The sequence below is a fragment of the Eptesicus fuscus genome, chromosome 1, assembly GCF_027574615.1.
Source record: "Eptesicus fuscus isolate TK198812 chromosome 1, DD_ASM_mEF_20220401, whole genome shotgun sequence".
Taxonomy (NCBI): Eukaryota; Metazoa; Chordata; class Mammalia; order Chiroptera; family Vespertilionidae; genus Eptesicus; species Eptesicus fuscus.
This window is the reverse complement of record NC_072473.1, coordinates 108,774,423-108,798,127: the sequence shown is the minus strand read 5'-3', so window position 1 is coordinate 108,798,127 and position 23,705 is coordinate 108,774,423. Positions and strand designations below refer to the sequence as shown.

The 23,705-nt window shown below is 41.9% G+C and overlaps 1 protein-coding gene across 1 annotated transcript; it reads right to left on the bottom strand.

Annotated features, from left to right (window-relative positions):
• Positions 1 to 3,625: 3,625 nt before the first annotated feature.
• On the bottom strand, positions 3,626 to 4,228 carry PLAC1 (placenta enriched 1). The gene has a single exon (XM_008156945.3). The coding sequence runs from the start codon at positions 4,226 to 4,228 to the stop codon at positions 3,626 to 3,628; it is 603 nt and encodes a 200-aa protein (XP_008155167.1).
• Positions 4,229 to 23,705: the final 19,477 nt, after the last annotated feature.

Here is a 23,705-nt window from a genome sequence, read left to right as displayed (position 1 = left end):
ATACTAACTAGTATGTCGAACAGGAGTGGTGAAAGTGGGCATCCTTGTCTTGTTCCTGTTCTTAGGGGAAATGAGTTTAGTTTTTGCTCATTGAGTATGATGTTGGCTATAGGTTTGTCATATAGGGCTTTTATTATGTTGAGGTATGATCCCTCTATTCCCACTTTGCTGTGAGTTTTTATCAAGAAAGGGTGTTGGATTTTGTCAAGTGCTTTTTCTGCATAAATTGATATGATTATGTGATATTTGTCTCTTAGTTTGTTTATGTGATGTATCACACTTATTTTTATTTTATTTATTTTATTTTTTTAATTTCTTTATTGATTCTGGTATCACATAATTGTCCTCATCCCCCCATTCCCATATCAAACCCCTCCCCACGTATGCCCCCAACCCACTGTTGTATCACATTTATTGATTTGCGGATATTGTACCATCCTTGCATCCCCGGAATAAATCCCACTTGGTCATGGTGTATGATCTTTCTGATGTACTGCTGAATCCGATTAGCTAGAATTTTAGCATCTATGTTCATCAAGCATATTGGCCTGTAGTTCTCTTTTTTTGTGGTATCTTTATCTGGTTTTGGGCTTAAGGTAATGCTGGCTTCATAGAAAGAGCTTGGAAGTGTGCCTCCCTCTTGAATTTTTTGGAATAGTCTGAGGAGGATAGGTTTAAGTTCTTTGAATGCTTGGTGGTACTCCCCTGTAAAGCCGTCTGGACAAGGGCTTTTGTTTGCTGGAAGATTTTTGATCCCTGTTTCGATTTCTTTGGTAGTTATTGGCCTATTCAGGGTTTTTGATTCTTCTTGGTTGAGTTTTTGGAACTTGTATTTTTCTAAGAATATGTCCATTTCATCTAGGTTGTACATTTTGTTGGAATAGAGTTGTTCATAGTATTTTTTCATAATTGTTTGTATTTCTGTGGGTAGGTTGTTATTTCACCTGTCTGATTCTTAATAAGGGTGTTTGCCTTGGGCAAGTTTCTTAATCATTTTGTGCCTTAGTTCCTTATTTGTAAAATTGATATAATAAGAGTACTATCAGTGTTGTGAGGATCAAATGAGATGCTTCTACTATCTGGAATGTTTTCTCTCAGATCATCCCAGGCTGGCTCCTTCTTCACATTCAAGACTCATTTCAAATGACAGCACTTCAGAGGTCTTTCCTAACTGCTTCAACCTATTTTGTAGTTTCTCTCATATTACTGTGTTTTAAGCTCTTCATGACATTTGTTGGTCTCTAAATTTCTGTTTATTTGTTTACTTAATATCTCTGAGCCTTAGTTTATATTCACTGCCATATCCTCAGTGCCTAGTATGGCAAGTGGAATGTAATAACACTCAATGCATATTGTTGAAAGGTTTTATTTACCCTTTCCCCTCCCAGTCTTTGAAAAAAAACTAATGGATTGCCAAACTTGGGTGAAAATATCCTGATGACAAAAGTCAGGCACAAAACTCTTTTCAAAGTATTATCACTCTGTGACTAAAATATAAGATCCAGCCCTTGGCCTCAGGAGCTTACAATCTAGTTGGTGGGGTGTGACTTGAACGATTCTTAGAACCATTAGTGACTTATAAACCACTAGTGCAGCCTATGCCTTCCATGGATAAAAAGTGATACAGCCATAGATCTAAGAAGATATGTAGCTAAGAACTAATTTGTTTTTTCTTTATTGTTGAAAGTATTACAGATGTCCCCTTTGTTTGTTTTTCCCCCATTGACCCCTTCCCCCCGACACCTGCCCCTCCCAGGCCTTCATCACTCTATTGTCTGTGTCCATATATGTATATAAGTTACCCGATTAATCACTCCCCACCTCCTATCCTGCCTTCCATCTGAAATCTGAAATTTGTCAGTCTGTTCAATGCTTCTATGTCTCTGGATCTTTTTTATCAGTTAATTTTGTTCATTAGATTCCACTTATGAGTGAGATCATGTGATGCTTATCTTTCTCTGGCTGGGTTATTTCACTTAGCATAATAGTCTCCAGGTCCCTCCATGCTGTTGAAAATGATAAGAGCTCTTTCTTTTCTTTTTTTTTTTTACAGCTGCATAGTATTCCATTGTGTAAGTGTACCACAGTTTCCTAATCCACTCATTTGCTGATGGTCACTTGGGTTGTTTCCAAATCTTAGCTATTTACAATGAACATAGGAGTGCATATATTCTTTCTGATTGGTGTTTCTGGTTTCTAAGAACCAATTTGAATGCTGCAGAGTATGAGTGAAATGAAGATACAGAGGGAGGGATTCACCTTGGGGACCTTAAAGGAGAGATAAGATATCCTAGAAAAAAAAGAGACCAGGCACTAATATTTGAAAAGCACATAGAACAATGTCTCATCCGTAGTAAATATATCCTCCTATATAATAAAGAGGTAATATGCATATTGACCATCATGCCCTCACAAGATGGCTGCCTACGACCCAGGCCGGCAGGGGCGTTAGTGAGGGATGACCAAACGACTGAACATCAGGCTGCGTGGGGTGACCAAGCCTGTGGGAGGATGGGGGCATGAGGGGAGACAAGGCCAACAGGGGAGCAAGTTGTGGGTGACAAGGCTGGCAGGGGGGGCAGTAAGAGGCAACCAGGCTGGTGGGGGGGCAGTTAGGGGTAACCAGGCTGGCATGGGGGGTGCAGTTGGGGGTGACCAGGCCAGCAGGGGGGGGGCAGTTGGGAGCAATTAGGCTGGCAGGGGGGGGCAGTGAGGGGCAACGAGGCCAGCAGGGGGGCAGTTAGGGGCAACCAGGCCAGCAGGGGGGGGCAGTAAGGGGTGACCAGGCTGGCAGGGTGCGGGCAGTTAGGAGTGACCAGGCCAGCAAGGAAGGGGCAGTTGGGGGCAACCTGGCTGTCAGGCAGAGGAGGTTAGGGGGCGATCAGGCCGGCAGGGGGGGCAGTTAGGGATGACCAGGCAGGCAGGCAGGTGAGCGATTAGGAAGCAGCGGTCCAGGATTGTGAGAGGGATGTCCGACTGCTGGTTTAGGACCAATCGGGTCTAAACTGGCAGTCGGACATCCCCGAGGGGTCTCAGATTGGAGAGGGTGCAGGCTGGGCTCAGGAGACCCCTCCATGCATGAATTTTGTGCACTGGGCCTCTAGTATGTATATATTTTATTATCCATAGTATACATATTTATTAATTAAAGTCCCCTACTCATAGTTTTATGCCATCAGAACTTTATTTTTGCTTTTAAAAAAGATATAAAAAATAAAAATACTTTATTCAAAAAGTTAACACAGGCTGCCCTTTTCAAAAGCCCTCATAAGAGAGCCACAAGAACCCGCCTGTTATTAGTAAATATCACATACTAATTTTATTTATTTTTAAAAGACTTTCACAGATTTGTAGATAAAGAAGAAGGAAGAGGGAGAGAGAGAAACATCAATGTCTGAGCGCAGCATCACCTGGCTGCCTCCTGCACAGCCCCCACTGGGGATCTGGCTTGCAATCCGGGCATGTGCCTTGACTGGAAATCGAACTGGTAACCTTTCAGTGCATGGGACAATGCCCAACCAACTGAGCCACACTGGCCAGGGCTATATACTAATTTTAGAAAGAGCATCAATGGGAGACCCCAAACTGAGATCACATGGACTCAAGTAGATTGTCTGAACAGAGATCAATCCTCAGATATATCCACAAAGAAAAATGACTGCACAGAATGACCCTTCTGGGCCTCTGCTTCATGATGTGGAGCCTGGGAACACTCTCCTTCATTGAAGACACAAGGTGGACAATCGCAGTTGGGCCTCTGGCTGGACTGTGACAAGGCGAACACCTCGTAGCCTGTCTCACCATCTTGGGTTCTGGTTTGTATCTCACTGGCTTCTTTCATGCAGTAGGGAGTAGTGAGCCATGGGGAGTACTGGGGAGCAGTGCATGACACTGGAAATGTGTATTTATATGAGGTAGACTTTGAAGCACAATGTATCTCAGTGCTGTACATAACCATATCCTGAGAGATAGCTTTGGCTCTGATGCCACATTCGGTAACGCGGTAGGTAAACTTGTAGATATGTGACTGAACATGATTGACAGGGCAACCCTGGCCCAAGTGTAACTCATGAAAGTGTACATATACATTGCTGTTCAACATGAAGGGATGTACCGTAACCATGAACCAGTCTATAGAACAGAATACAGTGATTGGAATTTGCCCGAAACAGGTAAAAAACAAAGAGGTGAGGATGACCATCCCTCCTATCAACTCGAAGACTTTCATGCCTGTAGCTGATCACGTAATGATTCTCAGGAAACAGGAAGCTGTCTGGTGAGGATTTCTAGAGCACACAAAAACACAAAAGACAAATCATTTTATTTCCTATCTAAAGTTCAAATATGATCACTTTCTTAACAAAAGGCCATTCCTAAAGCATTAAAAAAGGTAAGAGAATAGAACTTACATGTTCTCACCAAAAAAATAAAATAAAATAATAAAAATAAAAAAGGTAAATATGTGATGTGTTAATTAACTTGCTGGGGAATCCTTTCACAATGTGTAAGTATGTCAAATCATCACATTGTATACTTTAAATATCTTACAATTTTATTTGTCAATAAAACTGAAAAAAGGGAAAAAAGAAAAACATTCTTGTGAAAGAGAACTGAATTTTTAATTGATTTTTTATTGATTAAGGTATTACATATGTGCCCATATCCCCCATTCCTCCCCCACCCCACTCCTGCACATGCCCTCACCCCCTGAGAACTGAATTTTAATTTCAGTGTTGGAACTCACGTTTATGGATGACTACAATAGCTTCTTTAAGTGACTTTATCATGCCGTTTTGGGATAAAGTACATATCCCTCATTTGTAGAATGAGAGTCCATACTGATCAGGAGTGGCATCCTTTTGTGTATAACCCTAGCTAAAAAAAGAAATAAAAATGTTTTCATGCCAAACATTAAATAAGGAGACAGGAGATATAGTTTAATTCAAACTGACAACACTTGTCTTCTCATATGCTGTAATAACGAATCCCTCCCTACTGCTTTTTTTTTTTGTTAGCAACAAATTTAATTAAATAAAACCTAAGAAGAAATTATGTTTTATTCCTGGCAACCAAGTATTAAAATTTTGACGAGAGGCTCCCACAAGCTAATCAAATGAAGGCTTCAAAAACTCTAGCAGTAGCATCATAAGTCATTATGACCAATAGATTCCCTGGTATATCAATTGGGATAACTTCTAAAACAGTAAAATTTTGGAAGCAAAAATACTCCTTCTGAATTTTATATTTTGATCCATATTATACATGAAAATTATTTAAATGTCCTATATTAAAGAAAGAGAGTCTTAGGTTTGTGTTTTATACATTGGTTGACAAGTTATTTTCTAAAATATCCTTTATAGCCATGGTTGGTACCTCATTGAATCACATGCTTTGCTTTACATTCTTCTTTTATTTTCACTAGCTTTTCTTTTCTTTTTTTTTAAATATGAAGCTCTGTGGCTACTTCCTAGTCTTATTGTCTTTTACTTCTTAAGGAGTGACTAGCAGAGTAGTGTGAAGAAAAACAACTAATGCTAAGAACAAGTATCCAAAAGACAACATCAGAACGAGATGACAAATGAAGAAGGAAAGAAGAGGAATATTATAAAATATTGTCCAACATAGCTTTCATTTTAAAAGTGAAAAGGACATAAATAGAAAAGTGCCTAAATTTTCAAAGAAATTGCGTGTGTGTGTGCGTGTGCGTGTGTGTGTGTGTGTGTGTAAGGCTTTACTTTTGTTCCCTACTGAGTTAAGTAACCCCTGCATAAATGAATTCATTCTTTGACTAAAATTTTTTTTTTTTTTTATTATTTTTTTAAATTTCTTTATTGATTAAGGTGTCACATATTTGTCCTCATCCCCCCATTCCCAACCCACCCCTCTCCCCACGCATGCCCCAATCCCCTGTTGAACTTAACCGTTGGATAGGCTTATATGCATGCATACAGGTCCTTTGGTTGAACTCTCCCCCTCCCCCCACCCTCCCCCTACCCTCCTGTATCCTCCCTCTGAGGCCCGATAGTCCGATCGATGCCTCCTTGCTTCTGGTTCTGTTCTTGTTCCTCAGTCTATGTTGTTCATCATTTCCTCTAGATGAACGAGATCAAATGTCACTAGATATATACTAATAAGAACTGAATGTGAGACGAGCAATAATATTTATGCTGACAGGCAAATGAATCAATCTGTAGCGAGCTTCCCCCTGGACCAACAGTTCTTTTGAGACCCAATTTCGATGTCCAGTAGTTCCTTATGTGTACATGTCAGCACTGACCCCTCAGCTCTGGATGGTGGACAAATGGTGGTAATGGAGGTCTGACTCCCTCTGGTTTGGTCTCGGCCGATCCCAGGGGCACGGCGTCACCTGGACTAAGGGGCACGTGGCCTCACCCATACCCAAGGGGCGCGTGGTCTCACCCGGGCCTGGGACCCAGCCTCACCCGGATGGATCCAGTGGCGCACGGCCTCACCCGGACCCAGGATCTGGCTTCACCCGTACCCAAGGACACTTGGCCTCTCCCAGACCCAGGGGCACGTGGCCTCACCCGGGCTTAGTTGCACAAGGCCTCACCTGGATCCAGGGACGCATGGTCTCTCCCGGACCCAGGGACGCTTGGCCTCTCCCAGACCCAGGGCCACTTGGGCTCACCCGGGCCTAGGTGCACGAGGCCTCATCCGGATCCATGGACGCATGGTCTCACCCAGACCCAGGGACGCTTGGCCTCTCCCAGACCCAGGGGCACGTGGCCTCACCCGGGCCTAGGTTCACGAGGCCTCACTCGGATCCAGGGACACATGGTCACACCCAGACCCAGGAACGTTTGGCCACTCCCAGACCCAGGGCCACTTGGGCTCACCCGGGCCTAGGTGCACGAGGCCTCATTTGGATCCAGGGACACATGGTCTCACCCGGACCCAGGGACGCTTGGCCTCTCCCAGACCCAGGGCCTCTTGGGCTCACCCGGGCCTAGGTGCACGAGGCCTCATCCGGATCCAGGGACGCATGGTCTCACCCGTCTTTGACTAAAATTTATTGAGTGCCTACTATGTGCATATCACTGTATTGAAAAGCATCCCAAAACTCTTCTTTCTTCCCCTTTTCCCCAGTTGCAAAAATGCAGCTCTTTCTCTTTATTTGATATGGATGAATTTCCTGCATTCTTTAATGGAAACCATGGCATGAGAGCCCACTAAAAAGGAGCACTGGCCTGGATGAAATGTTTTGTTTCTAAGTCAGGCACTAAATTTGATTGGTACATATTGGTCTCACTATCTCTCACTCTCTCAATAACGACCCATCATTTTCTCTGAGGTGTTGGGGTGTAAAGAGAAGTCTAAGGGGTCTACCAGGCTCCTTCCTTTCATTTTTGTTCATTCTGAAATGTCTTTCCTGAGACTGCTTTTTTGTTTTACACAAAGCAAAAACAGAAGCAGCAGCAACACACAAAAACCTGATCTTCTTACCCCTCCAAAAAACAAAGCAAACAATTTAAGACATTAAGAACATAATAAACCAAGTAAATTACGATGCCAGTTGGTCCTGGATGATGACTCAGCAGTTTAATAAACATGATCCAGAATGAGGCATGATATTTGCTGAGGTTCCTTTTGGAAGCTGAGATAATCACTCCATCACCACTGTACTATTGTCTTGGTTTAAAGAAGACCACCTTGTCCTAAGCATGCTTTAGAAGTGGCTTTCTTTTCCTCCCTCTACTTCCTCTGTCCTTAACATCATCTCACAGCCTGTGCATATTTGCCCTGAACAAAAACCTCCCCTTTAAATAGTTAGTGCAATAGGCCAGAGAAACAATCCTTCCATTTCTTTTTATTTTTAAAAATTTCTTTATTGATTAAGGTATCACATATTTGTCCTCATCCCCCCATTCCCATCCCACACCCCTTCCCACACATGCCCCACCCCGCTGTTGTCCTTAACCACTGGTTAAGCTCATATGCTTGCACACAAGTCCTTTGGTTGATCTCTCCCCTTTACCCCCACCCTCCTCTACCCTCCCTCTGAGGCCTGACAGTTCATTTTCTTTGTTCAAACCCCCAAACCGAGACCCAAGCTTAAGGCTGTGTTTTTGGCCAGGAAGTTATGCCACCCATTTTCTTTCACTCCCTCAAACATCTTTCCTATCCTCCTGCCTCTCAAGGACAATTCAAATCATTATAAAAAGCCCAGATTCTCTGATAAAGAAGACAGTTGTCCTCCAGCCAATCATTTTAGACTACGTTACTAATGAGCTTGCTAACGCTTAGCTCAATGCCACACTTCAGGAGTTGCTCCTTTTTGCTGAGTACAGGTCATCAGAACTTGGCAGCCTCCTTCCCCTTCAGCCTGCAATTACCAGGGAAGGGCAGTGTGTGTGTGTGTGTGTGTGTGTGTGTGTGTGTGTGTGTGTGTATTCATAAAATAAGCTGGGTTTTCTAACTTCTATCAGAGATGTGCTGAAAGAATGGTATATTGGACAGAGGAAGGAGATAGTGGGTCTCTGATGACTGGGGACAGAATAAAAAGAAGGCTGAGGGGCTAGAGAGGGAAATGAGCTCCTAAAAAGTGAGTTGTGCAGGGGTGCCAAACTGAAGGTATTTTTAGCCAAGGTTGGAGCTGTGCATACATAACATCCCAGGAACTGTGGACAGAATTCTATTTAAAATTTCCAGAAATCTTCAGAGGTATGGGGAGTTGAGGACTAGGGAAGAAATGAAGCAGAAAAAGGAGTGCTAACTTTGGACTACTGTCCAGTTTTTGGAAGAGGTGGCTGGGCTGTCAGAAAGCGTGTCTCAGGGTTTGAATTACCATAGCCCCATTTGGACCAGATTGCAAATTATGCCTGTGACATTCCAGAAGCAATGAACTTAGATGCATTTGTATAGCCAAGTAGGGCTCAGCTATTGGTACATACCGTCCTGAACTGAGCTATAGAGAGGCCAGCACAACTGGAGCTGCTAATGACACCTGGATACAAAATGTTTGCTTTCCTAGCAGCTACAGAGTACAGTAGCTTTCTGTTTTTTCTAAATGTGGTTTATGCATATACATTTTTCCATTAGTTCCTCTAACAGAGCTTTCCTCCTCCCCCCTCCTTTTTTTTTTTTAAAGAACTCCTTAATAAGCCTAATTCTTAATAAATACTTTACTTTTCTTTTAAAAAAAGAGAAACATTTCATTCTTGGAATATGAACTCTTTTTTTCCCCAGTGAACATATGAAAAGATGTTTATTTTTATTGGTCATCAGGGAAACACAAATTAAACCACAGGGTGATACCACTGATTACTCACTGGAATGGCTGAAATAAAAAAAAGGAGGAATATATCAAGTTGATGGGAATGTAAAATTGGAGCCCTCATATATTATTGATGACAGTGTTGGAAAAAAAATATATTATACTTGCACATATATGAAAGTATGTATCTATGTTTTATATACATAACCAATATAAAAGCACATATCTATAAAATAAAATATTTGCACAAAAATCATAGCAACATTATTTTTAATAAATCAAAACTGGAAACTATGCACATTCCCCAAAGCAGTGGAATGGATAGATAAATTGTTGCATATTTAAAAAAAGAATAGAAGACCACAGCAGTAAGAATGAATGCATCACTATTACATGCAACAATATGAATAAATCTCAAAAATATAATGTTGGATTAAAGAATCCAGACACAAAATAATGCACAATGTAAAAGTTCATATTCATAAAGTTCAAAAGCAGGCAATGCTAACTTGTGGTTTTAGAAGTAATGGTAGATATTTTGGGGAATGTGAACTCTATTTCTTAATTTCTTACACAAAAGAGGTTAGATATTGGTTTAAACACAGAGCATTTTTCATCTCAGGGGAAAAAATCCCCTCTCTTTAAAAGAGACAAAAGCTATAGTCCAAATTTGTTTTGTGATGTTGGTTAGTGAATTGAGAAGTGTAACACAAATCTCCTTAAAAGCAGATAGGATTTCTGCCTCACCATCTCATCTGATGTCATCAGAGACACATATTAATTCTTTGCATGGGGAATGAGGAGGGGAATAAGCTAAACATTTCCACATCTGGTTTTGGAATGGTTTGGAAAAAGAATTCACTCCATAGGTTCCTGGAAGCTTTTGGGGTTGACAGTTATTTATTTTTAAAATTCAGTGTACTCATGACAGCAGAGTTATCATTTGTATGTTGCTTTCCCAGAATCTTGTTGTCAAAACAAAAGGAAACAGAGGGGAAAAGGAAAGTCCAAGGCAACATGCAATTATCTCAGGGAAATATAACTGTCAGGGTTTTGATTTGTAGCAATTTTTGTTTGCTCTCTTGCAGCTGATTTGAAGAAAAATTAATCTCAGTTGGAATAAAGATTCTTTTAAAAAACAAGACCGGAAAAAAGAATTTTAACACTTTGTGAACTCTTTAGTTTAGAAATTCAAATAGCCACATTCTGATTTTTCTCTGCCAACTATCTCAAGGTTTAGGAGCCTTTTAAATAATACTTTCAACAATAAAGATAAAAACAAAAAAGAATATCTTTTACCCCCCAAAAATAAATAAAAGCGAGGTTCTGTTTCAACCCCACTTTTAAAGAATTGGTTCACTGCTCTCAAAGAAAGTGAGGATTGTGATTATACTAATGATGTCAAAGGTACATTAAAATGAGTCAAAAATTGAAATAACGGCTTTTGTAGATTGTATATTAATTGTAAAGAATCTGGTTCAGTTTTCTAGCCTTGTGAAGCATAGTGTGAAAAGTAACTGTACATTATTATTTTTTTATATTTTATTGAGTTTTTACAGAGAGGAAGAGAGAGGGATAGAGAGTTAGAAACATCTATGAGAGAGAATCATCGATCAGCTGCCTCTTGCACACCCCCTACTAGGGATGTGCCTGCAACCAAGGCACATTCCCCTGACCGGAATCGAACCTGGGACCTTTCAGTCCGCAGACCGACGCTCTATCCACTGAGCCAAACCGGTTTTGGCTAACTGTACATTATTCACCATTTTATGTGGAAGAAGAATTATGAACTGCTAATATTAAACAATGTCCATTTTCTCAACAAAGTAAAACACCTTGACTCAACCTAGAAAAAAACTTCATTAAAATTAAACGAAAAAGTAGTCATTAAAATGTTTATGTAATTAAAACTGTGGAAATTGGAAGATATAGAAAAGATAAAAGGAGAAAATAAATTTGCAACCTCAAAATAGCCATTGTTACTTTGTTGGTTTACACACTTCTACTTTTTTTTTGTGATGTGGGGTGGGAGAAGTATATATAATATTCCAAAGTCATTTCTGAAAAAAAAAAAAAAAAAACAACACACACCAAGGTTTCTTTGAAAGCTGTTTTTAATTTTTGACATTGAATTTGAAAGCAATCAAAGTATTATTTTTGTTTGGGCCATCTGGTTTTGTTCTTATAATCTGCTAAGCTATCAAGCATAGTTTAAATGTCATGGTTCATCTCATGTACAAATAAAGGTTGTGAAATAAATAAGAGTCCAAGCTCCTTGTAAGAGAGAGAAGTTTTCGTTGGATCACAAATTTGGTTACTAAAAGGTGAATAGTTTGATGTGAAATCAAACCATAATAAGGCTCCACAGCACGGATAAACCATACCCTGCCTGAACATAAGTATTTCCAAATAAATACAGAAAGTTGGACTTTAGTGGAAATTATAAATATCAGGTCATGGGAACTCCTTCCCTTTTGTGCAGAGAAGCTGAGTAAGTTTAATTTTAAAGTTGAATGAAAGGATGTATTTCACAATTTCCATAAAACGTAAGCAAAATCCTAAATGCATGCCCCTAATTCAGTTTATGTTTTAATTAAATAATTTATTCGAGTTTGATTTTTCAAAAAACCATACCCTTTGCCACAAAGCCCCAGAGTCCCTTTTCAATTTAAAAGAAAAGGTAAATCTGTGTCTGAGCCAAGCTCCCAACTCCACAGCAGCTTGGCTGCATTTTTAACCCATTAGGAGTCTCTGCAGGTCTGCTCAAACTAGATAAAGGCCTGTTTGTCTGGGATGATTTCTGGATGTTGTCATCAGAAAGAAGAAGGTTGAATCAGCACTCCTTCAAGGGTTTCACCACTTCTCTGATACACCTATTTCAATAAATGAGAGTTCTAGACAGTTTCCAAAAATGGCCAGGCACATTCCTCCCTTCTTTTCAAAACTGGGATTTTTGGGTATAGGTTTTCTTAAAGCAAGGTGTGCATATATAGCACCAGCTGAAGGATGGCTTAAGTCCAAATCAAAAACTCAAATGACAGTTGACATTACAGGCTGTTTAGCTGAGCTTTTATTTATTTTTTTTTGAGAGAAATATCATTGTGAGAGATTTTGCCTCCTGCATGCACCTCCACTTGGGATCGACTAGCAACCTGGGTATGTGCCCTGATCTGGAATTGAACCTGCCACCTTTTGGTGTATGAGAAGATGCTCCAACCAACTGAGACACATGGGCCAGGGCTTGACTGATTTTTTACTGACTTGACCAACATGGATCTTTCCAAAACCCAAAGCTACCTTATATATACCCACATAGAATGTGGGCACTTGGTGTGTGATGTACACCCTAACTGAGTTCATTCACCACCCTAGGCTCCTGAGAGGGAGAAAAGTTTTATAAAATGTTAATTTGATAGGAAGGCTGTTGGGTTTTGTTAGGGAAGCCCACAATTTGGGAGGCATGCATGCATATTGGAGTAGGTAAAGATACATTGCTCTGTGGTCAGGACATTATGGGAAGAGCGAATTACACACACACACACACACACACACACACACAGGGTGGGAATATATATATATATATATATATATATATATATATATATAGAGAGAGAGAGAGAGAGAGAGAGAGAGAGAGAGAGAGAGGGACCAAAAAGAAAGGAAAGCCCAAATCTTTTTAAAAATATATTATTTTATTGATTTTTTTCACAGAGAGGAAGGGAGAGGGAGAGGGATAGAGAGTTAGAAACATCGATGAGAGAGAAACATCAATCAGCCGCCTCCTGCACACTCCCTACTGGGTATGTGCCCGCAACCAAGGTACATGCCCTTGACCGGAATCAAACTTGGGACCCTTGAGTCTGCAGGCCGATGCTCTATTCACTGAGCCAAACAGGTTTGGGTGGAAAGCCCAAATCTGTTTCTTGCTGTTATCCTGATCCATACTATTTTTTCCCGTTCTTTAATCCTTGGACTATAAATTTCTTAAGGAACTGGCTTTTGGAGTACTAGAGTATCTGGTACATAGTAACTACTAAATAAATGTTTGTTGCATGAAAGAATAAAGGAATCAATGAATGACTAGCAGAAATCACCACCTGCCCCTGTACCTCTTTGTACAGTTGCTAAGGTCTCAAATCTGGTTATTGGCTAACCCTCCCCACTCTTTCCCCAAACTTCCAGTTGAAGACCTGGTGTAACAGTAAAGTGTTTCTTGCTAGAAAGTTCAGGTCCCGGAGAAACCAAGATGGCGGCATAGTTAAACACCTAAACTGCAGCCTCGCACAACAATTTCAAAAATACAACTAAAAGACAAAACAGACATCATCCAGAACCACAGGAAAGCTGGCTGACTGGAAATTCTACAACTAGAAGGAAAGAGAAAACCACAAGGAAAATCAGAGGAGCTGTAAAAGCCTGAGGTACGGAGACAGGGGCGCGCGCGCGTGTGGAGAGGACGGAGCCGGAGAGGACGGGGCAGCTGAGTGCCTGGCTGGCGTTCTCTAGTGGGAAGGAGATAAAAGCTCTAGACTGCGCTAAACTCCAGCTCCAACTGCCTCTGTGCTCAGCTTGGATGGGGCGGAGTTTCAGGGTGGAGCCTACAGCCTTGGCTTAGTTCTGGGCGAGACCCTGGGGACCCAGGCTCATACTTGGGGAATGTGGGCTGTAAGGCGGAAACTCAGGGGAGCAGCAAAAGGCAGAGCTCCGGAGGCGCGCATGTGAATGCATGCAGAGGACGGACTGTTGACTGTGCCGCTGGATTGCCCTAGCGGGAAGGAGACAAAAGCTCCGGACTGTGTTGAACCCCAGTTCCGACTGCACTGAACCCCAGTTCTGGGAGAGAATCTGGGAATCCAGATTCATTGGGGGAGAGACTAGACTATTTGGCAGCGGGTGAAACTCCAGGGCGCCTTTCTCTCAGAGGTGCTTGCAGCTAGTACCAAGGCACACTGAGGGACACTGAGACCCAGGAACCTCATAAGGTGGAGCTGACGGGAAGCCAAGGCTGTAGGCTCCACCCTGAAACTCCGCCCCATCCAAGCTGAGCACAGAGGCTTTCACAATTTTGCAAGTCTAGTCAAATAAGGCTGTCTCCTGGCAAAGACACAGCTGATCCTCACAGCCAATTGGCCTGGAGGTCAACTCCTCCCACTGATACCAACAACAATCAAGACTTAACTACAACAAGGCTGTACACACAGTCCACAAAGGGGTGTACCAAGAGTGTCCACCTCAGGTAACTGGGGAGGCTGAGCCACTGGCCCATATAGGACATGTAGCACACAAAGCTACCCTACCAACTCAGGGAAGCAGCAAAAATTCAGAGACAAAGAAACAGATCACAAATGAAAGAAATAGAGGAAAACAAACGACTGGATATAGAGTTCAAAACCATGGTTATAAGGTTTTTCAAGAATTTCCTATAAAAGGCCGATAAATTTAGCAAGACGCTTGAGGATATGAGAGAGACCCTCGAGGATATGGAAAAGGACCAACTAGAAATTAAACATACACTGACTGAAATAAAAAATATTATATAGGCACCCAACAGCAAACTAGAGGAATGCAAGAATCAAGTCAAAGACTTGAAATACAAAGAAGCAAAAATCACTCAACTGGAAAAGCTAACAGAAAAAAGAATCCAAAAATTTGAAGATAGTGTAAGAAGCCTCTGGGATAACTTCAAGCGTACCAACATCAGAATTATGGGGGTGCCAGAAGAAGAGAGAGAACAAGATACTGAAAACCTATTTGAAGAAATAATGACTGAAAACTTCCCCCACCTGGTGAAAGAAATAGACTTATAAGTCCAGGAAGCACATAGATCCCCAAACAAAAGGAATCCAAAGAGGACCACACCAAGACACATAATAATTAAAATGCCAAGAGCAAAAGACAAAGAGAGAATATTAAAAGCAGCAAGAGAAAAACAGTTAATTACCTACAAGGGAGCACCCATACGATTGTCAGCTGATTTCTCAACAGAAACTGTGCAGGCCAGATGGGAGTGGCAAGAAATATTCAAAATGATGAATAGCAAGAACCTACAACCAAGGGTATTCTACCCAGCCAAGCTGACATTCAGAATTGAAGGTCAGATAAAGAGCTTCACAGATAAGAAAAAGCTAAAGGAGTTCATCAACACCAAACCAGTATTATATGAAATGCTGAAAGGTATTCTCTAAGAAGAGGAAGAAGAAGAAAAAGGTAAAGATAAAAATTATGAACAACACATACATATCTATCAACAAGTGAACCTAAAAATCAAGTGAATTAAAAATCTGATGTACAGAATAAACTGGTGAATATAATAGGATCAGGGGCATAGAAAGGGAGTGGACTGACAACTCTCAGGGGTAAAGGGGAGTGGGGGGTGCGGGAAGAGACTGGACAAAAATTGTACACCTATGGATGAGGGCAGTGCGGGGGGGGGGAGGTAAGGGAAGAGGATGGGATGGGAACCAGGTGGAGGGGAGCTATGGGGGGAAAAAAGAGGAATAAGTGTAATAATCTGAACAATAAAGATTTATTAAATTAAAAAAAAGAAAGTTCAGGTTCCTTGTCAAGGGTCCCAGCAGGCCTAGTTGCCCACTTGCCTGCCTACTTGGCTCACAGATGCCATGGGCTATATGTCTGGCCAGCCCAGTGGTACCCACTGCCTTGTCGATTAGCTCTTAGCCAGTAACTCCAAATGGAGCCAGCAATCCTTATACTAATCCCTCAGCCCTGGTCAAAATCCTCTTTCTGTCAAGCAACCAAATACAAGTGTTAGTATGTCTGGATTCTGCCATAGAGTCTCAGGCGAGCAAACTAAGTCAATTTCTACAGAGAAAACAAGGTGCAACTCTCCTCTGGTCTGGCTTTATGTGGGAAGAAAGTAGAAAGTCCCAGATCCTACCAGACCAAGTCCAGGCAACTGAGAGACATGGTGTCCTCAGAATCAAAAGCCTCAGGTTCACAAGGTAGTGAGGAATGATGGTGTGCTTAGAAGGGGCTTGCTGGAGTTACCAGGTTCACTGAAGCAAATGGATATGGCCCCTGAAGTTTCCTGTGGATGGATTCCCTGAGCTAGGAGGAACCAAAACCATAGGTTGTCTATTTGTTCCTCCTTAGAGCACATCTACATGCCTACTACCAGTTCCAAGCACAGAAGTAGAAATCCAAAAATACCAGAGTTTCCTGGGAAATTGGAGGAAAGATGGGTTAAATCTCCCCTGCTACAAGTTGACAGTTGGCTCACTCTGGGCTTGGCTCTCTGCTCTGTCAATCTAGGCCAACTTCGGATTTTGTTTCAACATCCCCCAACCTGAGTGCTCCCCAAAATGCTTTGAAGTTGACCCCATCTACACATATTCTATTGAATTTCACTGGTAAATATCACTCGCCTCTTCTCTTGCCTGCATCTTTTATATGACAAAGGTTTGACTTTGGGTGTGAAAGCTTATCCTAGCAATATCAAAATATTTGGGGCAAAATGTTGGCTTGGTACCTTCTTCATACAATTAGTATTTGGTTAAACTATATACATAATAGGTTGAAATTGTGTTCATAATTTGCATATTATAATATGTAAATATTTTAAAAATATATAATGTACAAATAATATTAAAAATCTGATAATATACACATATGTGATATATAATACTTATTTTAAAATATATATAAACAACAAAAAGAGTAGGTCTCCTCACCACTGACAACCCATCTTCCCATTAACAAAGAAAAAATAAAGTGCTCATTTCTGAAATTTTTCTCAAGGGCCAAGACTTTGAATTTACATCATTTGGATGCAAATATGTATGTATTTACACATATATAATATACACATTTAAATATATTAAACGTGTTGAATTGTGTCCACCAAAATTTAGACGTTTAAGTCCTAACCTCAGAATGTGTCCTTATTTGGGATACAGTCTTTAAAGAGGTAATCAAGCCCTAGCCTGTTTGGTTCAGTGGATAGAGCATTGGCCTGCAGACTCAAGGGTGCCAGGTTTGATTCCGGTCAAGGGCACATGCCCAGGTTGCAGGCTTGATCCCCAGTAGGGGGTGTGCAGGAGGCAGCCGATCAATGATTCTCTTTCATCATTGATGTTTCTATCTCTCCCTCTCCCTTCCTCTCTGAAATCAATAAAAATATATTTTAAAAAAGAGATAATCAAATTAAAATGAGGGCATTAGGGTGGTCTGTAATCCTACTGGTGTCTTAACAAAAAAGGGAAATTTGGACACAATGACACCCACAGAGGGAAGATGATGTGAAGACACAGGGAAAAGAGAGCCATGTGACTAGTGATGCATTTAGAATCCAAAGAATGTTAAGGATTATCAGCAAACACCAGAAACTAGAAAAGGCAAAGAAGGATCCTCTCCTAGAGCCATCAGAGAGAGCAGGGCCTTGTTGCCATCTTGATTTTTGACTTCTAGCTTCCAGAACTATGAGAGAATAAATTTCTGTTGTTTTAAGCCACCCAGTTTGTGGTAATTTGTACAGCAACCCTAGCAAACTAATAAATATATATTTCCCCACAGATTGAATATACACACATGTCTCCTTCCTGAGACAAGAGCTTGCAACTATTAATGTTCTGACTCCATGTCTTACTATATCCTTAAAATTCCATTTGGAATTAGAAAGATAAGACAACAAAGAATGGAGACAAAAAGTTAAAAAGAAAGAGGATGGTGAAAAGGGGTATGGGTGCTGGTATTTGATGCCTACAGGAGAAATTGAATTAGGGAATTAGATTTTAGTGTGATATCAGGGAGACTTAACTCTAAAAGTTGTCCAAAAATGAACAAAGAAGCCTGGTACGGAACTGAGTTTCCTTGGATTTCTGCAGGTATTCAGGTAGAGAGGCTGGATGGTGACTTGTCAGGATGGCTGGAGATGGAATTCCGATCCTATGCAGGAAGCTAGAGGATCTTTAAGGTTTTATCAAAGAATTTTTTGTGTGTGCTCCTATGTATGTGTTCATAATATATCATAATTCATAATGTGTTCATAATGTGTATAATAATCTATATCTATCTATCTATCTATCTATCTATCTATCTATCTATCTATCATCTATCTATCTAATCTATCATCTATCTATAAATGCCTAAGCGACCGTTACTACTGAACGACCGGAATGACTGGAATGACCAGAATGACCGGTCAACCAATCACTATGATGCGTATTGACCAGCAGGGGGAAGACGCTCAATGCAGGAGCTGCCCCCTGGTGGTCAGTGCGCTCCCACAGCCAACCTCCTGCGGCTGGCCAGTGGTGTCGGTGTCCAGCGTCAGTTCCTTCTGTGCCCGGCCTGGCAACCATCGCCTCCTCTCCCAACCCCGCCAGGGCCTTTGGGCCCTGGGCTGGGACCAGAAACTGGGGGTGGGTGGCAGCAGATATAGCCCCTTTCCCAGGGGGGCGAGGGCCAACTCCCTCCTTGGGGCCAGCAGCCAACCTCCCATGCCCTATCTTTCCCCCAAGCCAGCAGGCCCCGATCAGCCTGGCCCTGATCAGCCCTGATCACTGGCCAGGCCTAGGGACCACACCCATGCACAAATTCGTGCACCGGGCCTCTACTGTGTTTATAATTAGCACATATATTAAGTACACAGGTATGGAAGAACACACTCACATCATGCACACATGCATAAGTTATCTATTTAAGTCTTCCTAATAGATATAAGACTGTATAATACTGTCTAATAGGGACCAAACTCTCAGCCAGATTATTGTTGTGACTGGAACTTAGTGATAATGGTGGTAATTACAAGGGGGAGAAGGGAGGGTGCATCATGAAATAGAGGAAAATACTGGTTTCCTTCGCTATCTGAAAGTAGAGCATTCCTATGAAACCTTTGGTAAGCTGAACTAGCCAAAGCAAAGAATCAATACCTTAGGACACATGTTGCTAATGAATGCACAAAGTAAATCAATATAAAGTGCAGATGTTCACAGAGTTCAAAGCTATGGTGGCTTGATGTTGACATGCTGAGTGTGGTTCCTGGGGAAGGAGCTAGAAAGGGCCATCTGACTGCTTGAGTGTGTGCAGCAATACAAACACGGAATGCTATCGTATTTTTGTCTTCTTTTCCCCAGTGAAAGCAAAAATCATCTTCATATTTCTTAAGGTTAGGGAAAACTGGTACTAATGTAAGTTTTCATAAAAGCGAAGTAGCAGAAAGTGAACTTTCAAAAAGCAGATGGGTTACCTGTACTCAGAATGGGGCTTACTGCCTAGCTCTAAATAATAGGATATCTTTCTTTATATAGCGATCCCCATAATAGGCTGTACTTTCCCCTAATATCTCCTTTGATCCTTGAAGTTTTTCCATGGTCTCTAAATGGTATGGCTTTTCTAAGCAGCATGATCTCCGGAAGCCCTGTACTCAGGGTGTGGGGGGTTCTTTTTACATACTTCTTGCACTGGACTACAAAGGCCAGGGCTCTGCTCCTTGAAACTACTGTCAGTGAAGGCCCTAGCACAGCTATAGTTAGGAGCATGCTCAAAAGTATACATCTTTTTTATCTAACCTAGAAAGAAGTAGTAGTAATGACTTTTTATGTTCATGCTTTTTGCAATGTTTTAAGCAATTGCAGAATCTAAAGATTTTTATGTTTGTTTGAACATATATGGGTCACATATGGCAACAACTCAAAAATAAAGCATTTAAAAAAATTTGGATATCTTTACTTATATAGAGAGCCCCCCTAATCCTTATAGTTATTCCATAAGTTCCCCAAAGACAGGGATCACATGTTAAACTGGGGAAATGGGGGCCCAGCAGGCAGAGTCTTTGCCAAAATCAAGGCTGAATAAGTCATTTTGGGCCTCAGGCCTTCCCTCCAACCTGCCTGACTTCTCTCTCCTTTTACAATGTATACAAAATCGCAAGACATTATTCTGAGTTAATCATTGTGGAAAGAAAGGGAAAATCCTAAAGTGGCTTGACCTATGGACTACTGCTCCAAGACACATGGCAACTTCTTCAGTGTCTGATGGCAGTTATTTAGGAGAGGAAGCAGAAGTGATTCTCAAACTCAGCCAAGGGAGTTGAACAAACCAAAGTACAGATGGCCTCTTGGAGCAGCCTCCCACAGCTGGGAAAAGCTGAGAGAAGCTCTAAGATGGCAAATGGCAGTGAGGAGCAGGAACCAAGGTTTTTAGAAGAGCCCAAGAGTTGAAAAAAATAAGGGGAAGAATGAAGTATTCATAGGCCAGAGAGAGGGCAGACCCAGTAAGACACCAGTTGAGTGTTTAGTGTGTGCTTTCTCTGTCCCATCTTCCTTTTAAAAGTTTCCTTTTTACTCTTATGTTATGAGATCAAAGATAAAAGCCAAGCCCACTCATTAGACAAGGCCATTCATCATAGGCAGCTGTCTAACTCTAGAAACTGAAATTCCCCTGAAGAAGGAAGGAACGAAAAAAAAACATTATTGAGGCACTGTGTTAGGGGCTTTATGTGCAATATCTCATTTAATCCTCAGAGTAGCCCCGTGTAGTAGATACTGTTTTTGTTTCTTTTAATAAGATGGCTCAGAAATGTTATCTTCCTCTCCTAGGTGGTGAAAGCCAATTTTATTTTATTTTTTAAAATATTTTTATTTATTTCAGAGAGGGAGAGAGAGAGAGAAACATCAGTGATGAGAGAGAATCACTGATCAGTTGCCTCTTGCATGCCCGCACTGGGGATCGAACCCAAAACCTGGGCATGTGCTCTTGACTGGAATTGAACCTGGGACCCTTCAGTCTGCAGGCTGATGCTCTATCCACTGAGAAAACCAGCTAGGGCTTTTCCATGGTTTTACAATCAGGGTATGATGGGACAGGGATCCAAATGCAGTTCTGCCTGGCACAGAAGCAGGGTCATGGACCTGCTAGTCCCCCTCACAGCACTGATGGGCACGGACTCTCATCAGATCTGACTTCCGTGGTCACAGATACTGGTGCCCACAGGGGCGTTTCTCTGATGCCTCTATTTTGGTCTTAACATATTTTAGTAACATCACATTGTTTCTTTTTCTAAAAAAAAAAAAAATAAAAATCTTTATTGTTGAGATTATTACAGATGTCCCTCTTTTTTTCTCCCATCGCCTCCCTCCACCTGGTTCCCGCCCCACCCCAGGCCTTTGCCAGCCTCTTGTCTATGTCCATAGGTAATGCATATCTATATATACTAGAGGCCCAGTGCATGAATTTGTGCACAGGGGAGGGGAACCGCAGGAGGTTGGCTGGTGGGGGGAGGGACTGTGGGAGGTTGGCCGCTGACCCCAAGGAGGGAGCCAGCCCTCGGCCCCCCTGGGAAAGGGCCTGTGTTCGCTGCCACCCACCCCTGGTTCCCCGTCCCAGCCTAGGGCCCGAAGGTCCTGGTGGGTGTGGAGAGGAGGTGATGGTCACTGAGCTGGGCATGGAAGGAACAGATGCTGCTGCTGCCGTCAGTGCCCCACCACTGCGTGGCTCCCCGCCTCTCCCCCTCCTCCTTCCCATGCTGCTGTGCCACCACTGTGGCAGGCAGGTGGCTCCCAGGAAAGGGAGAGGACAGGAGCGAGACAAACCCTTGTGTTGAGGGCTGACTTTCAATAGTTTGCATCAAGAGAGCTGCTCTGCTATGTACGAAACCCCAACCCAGAAGCAGGTCTCTGCGAATGGTTTAGCACCAGGGGCCGATGGGAGCCAGCCAGCCAGGGGGGGAGGGGCCATGGGAGGTTGCCTGTGGGAGCGCATTGACCACCAGGGGGCAGCTCCTGCATTGAGCATGCTATTCAGTGCGCATGATAGCGACTGGTTGACTGGTCGTTCCGGTAGTTTGGTCATAAAGGTTGCTTAGGCTTTTATATATATATATATATATATATATATATATATATATATATATATATATATATATAAAAGTGTAAGTGACCGTCCGACTGGTAGCTATGATACTCAATGACCACCAGGGGGCAGACGCTCAATGCAGGAGCTGCTGAGCTGCAGTGACTTGGCAGCTGCTGTTCTCGGGCGATGCACCCGGAACTGGAGAGGAGGGAGCCCGATTCTGGGGTGTGTCACCTGAGAACCACCCTCTCGCAATCCAGGACCCCTTGGGGGATGTCAGAGAGCTGGTTTCAGCCCAATCCCCACAGCTAGGCTGAGGGATCCCACCAGTACATGAATCCTCTAGTATGCATATAAGATCTTTGTTTAATCTCTTCCCGCCCCTACTCCCCTTCTCTTTGAGAATCGTCAGTCTGTTCCATTTCCATGCCCCTGATGCTATTCCATTCACCATTTTATTCTTTTCATTAGATTTTTTATTCGTTTATTTTGATTTTTAGATTCAATTGTTGATAGGTATGTATTTGTTGCCATTTGGTTGTTTTTTATCTTTTTCTTTTTCTTCTTCTTCCTCTTCTTAAAGAATACCCTTCAACATTCCTATAATACTGGTTTGGTGGATGAACTCCTTTAGCTTTTTCTTGTCTGTGAAGCTCTTTATCTGATCCTCAATTCTAAATGATAGCTTTTCTGGGTAGTATAATCTTGGTTGTAGGTTCTTGTTATTCATCACTTTGAATATTTCTTGCCACTCCCTTTTGGCTTGCATAGTTTCTGTTGAGAAATCAGCTGACAATCGTATGGGCATTCCCTTGTAGGTAACTACTGTTTTTCTCTTGCTGCTTGTAAGATTCTCTCTTTGTTTTTAGCCCTCAGAATTTTAATTATGATGTGTCTTGGTGTGGTCCTCTTTAGGTTCCTCTTATTTGGGACTCTGTGCTTCTTGGACATGTAAGTCTATTTCTTTCACTAGGGAAAGTTTTCTGTCACTATTTCTTCAAATAGATTTTCAATATCTTGCTTTCTCTCTTCTTCTGGCACCTCCATAACGTGAATGTTGGTACACTAGAAGTTGTCCAAGAGGTTCCTTACACTGTCTTCATATTTTTCGACTCATTTCTTTTTGCTCTTTTGGTTGGGTGTTTTTTGCTTCCTCATATTTCAAATCATTGATTTGATTCTCAGAATCCTCTACTCTACTGTTGATACCTGTATATTATTCTTTATTTCAGTCAGTGTATGTTTAATTTCTGACTGGTCCTTTTCCATGTGTTTGGCATTCTCACTAAGATCCTTGAAAGTCTCACTAAGTTCCTTGGAGGTTTCTAGAAGATTCTTGAGTAACCTTATAGCTGTGGTTTTGAACTCTATATCCAGTAGTTTGTTTTCTTCCATTTGTGACATGTTTCTTTGTCTCCACATTTTGGCAGCTTCCCTGTGTTTGTTTCTATGTACTGGGTAGAGCTGCTATGCTCCTTGACTTGGTAGAGTGGCCTTGTGTAGTAGGTGTCCTATAGGGCCCAGTGGCTCAGCCTCCCTAGCCATCTGAGCTGGGAACTCTAGGTGTACTCCTTTGTGGGCTGCGAGCACAGTCTTGTTGTAGTTGAGACTTGATTGCTGTTGGTGTCACTGGGAGGAATTGACCTCCAGGCCA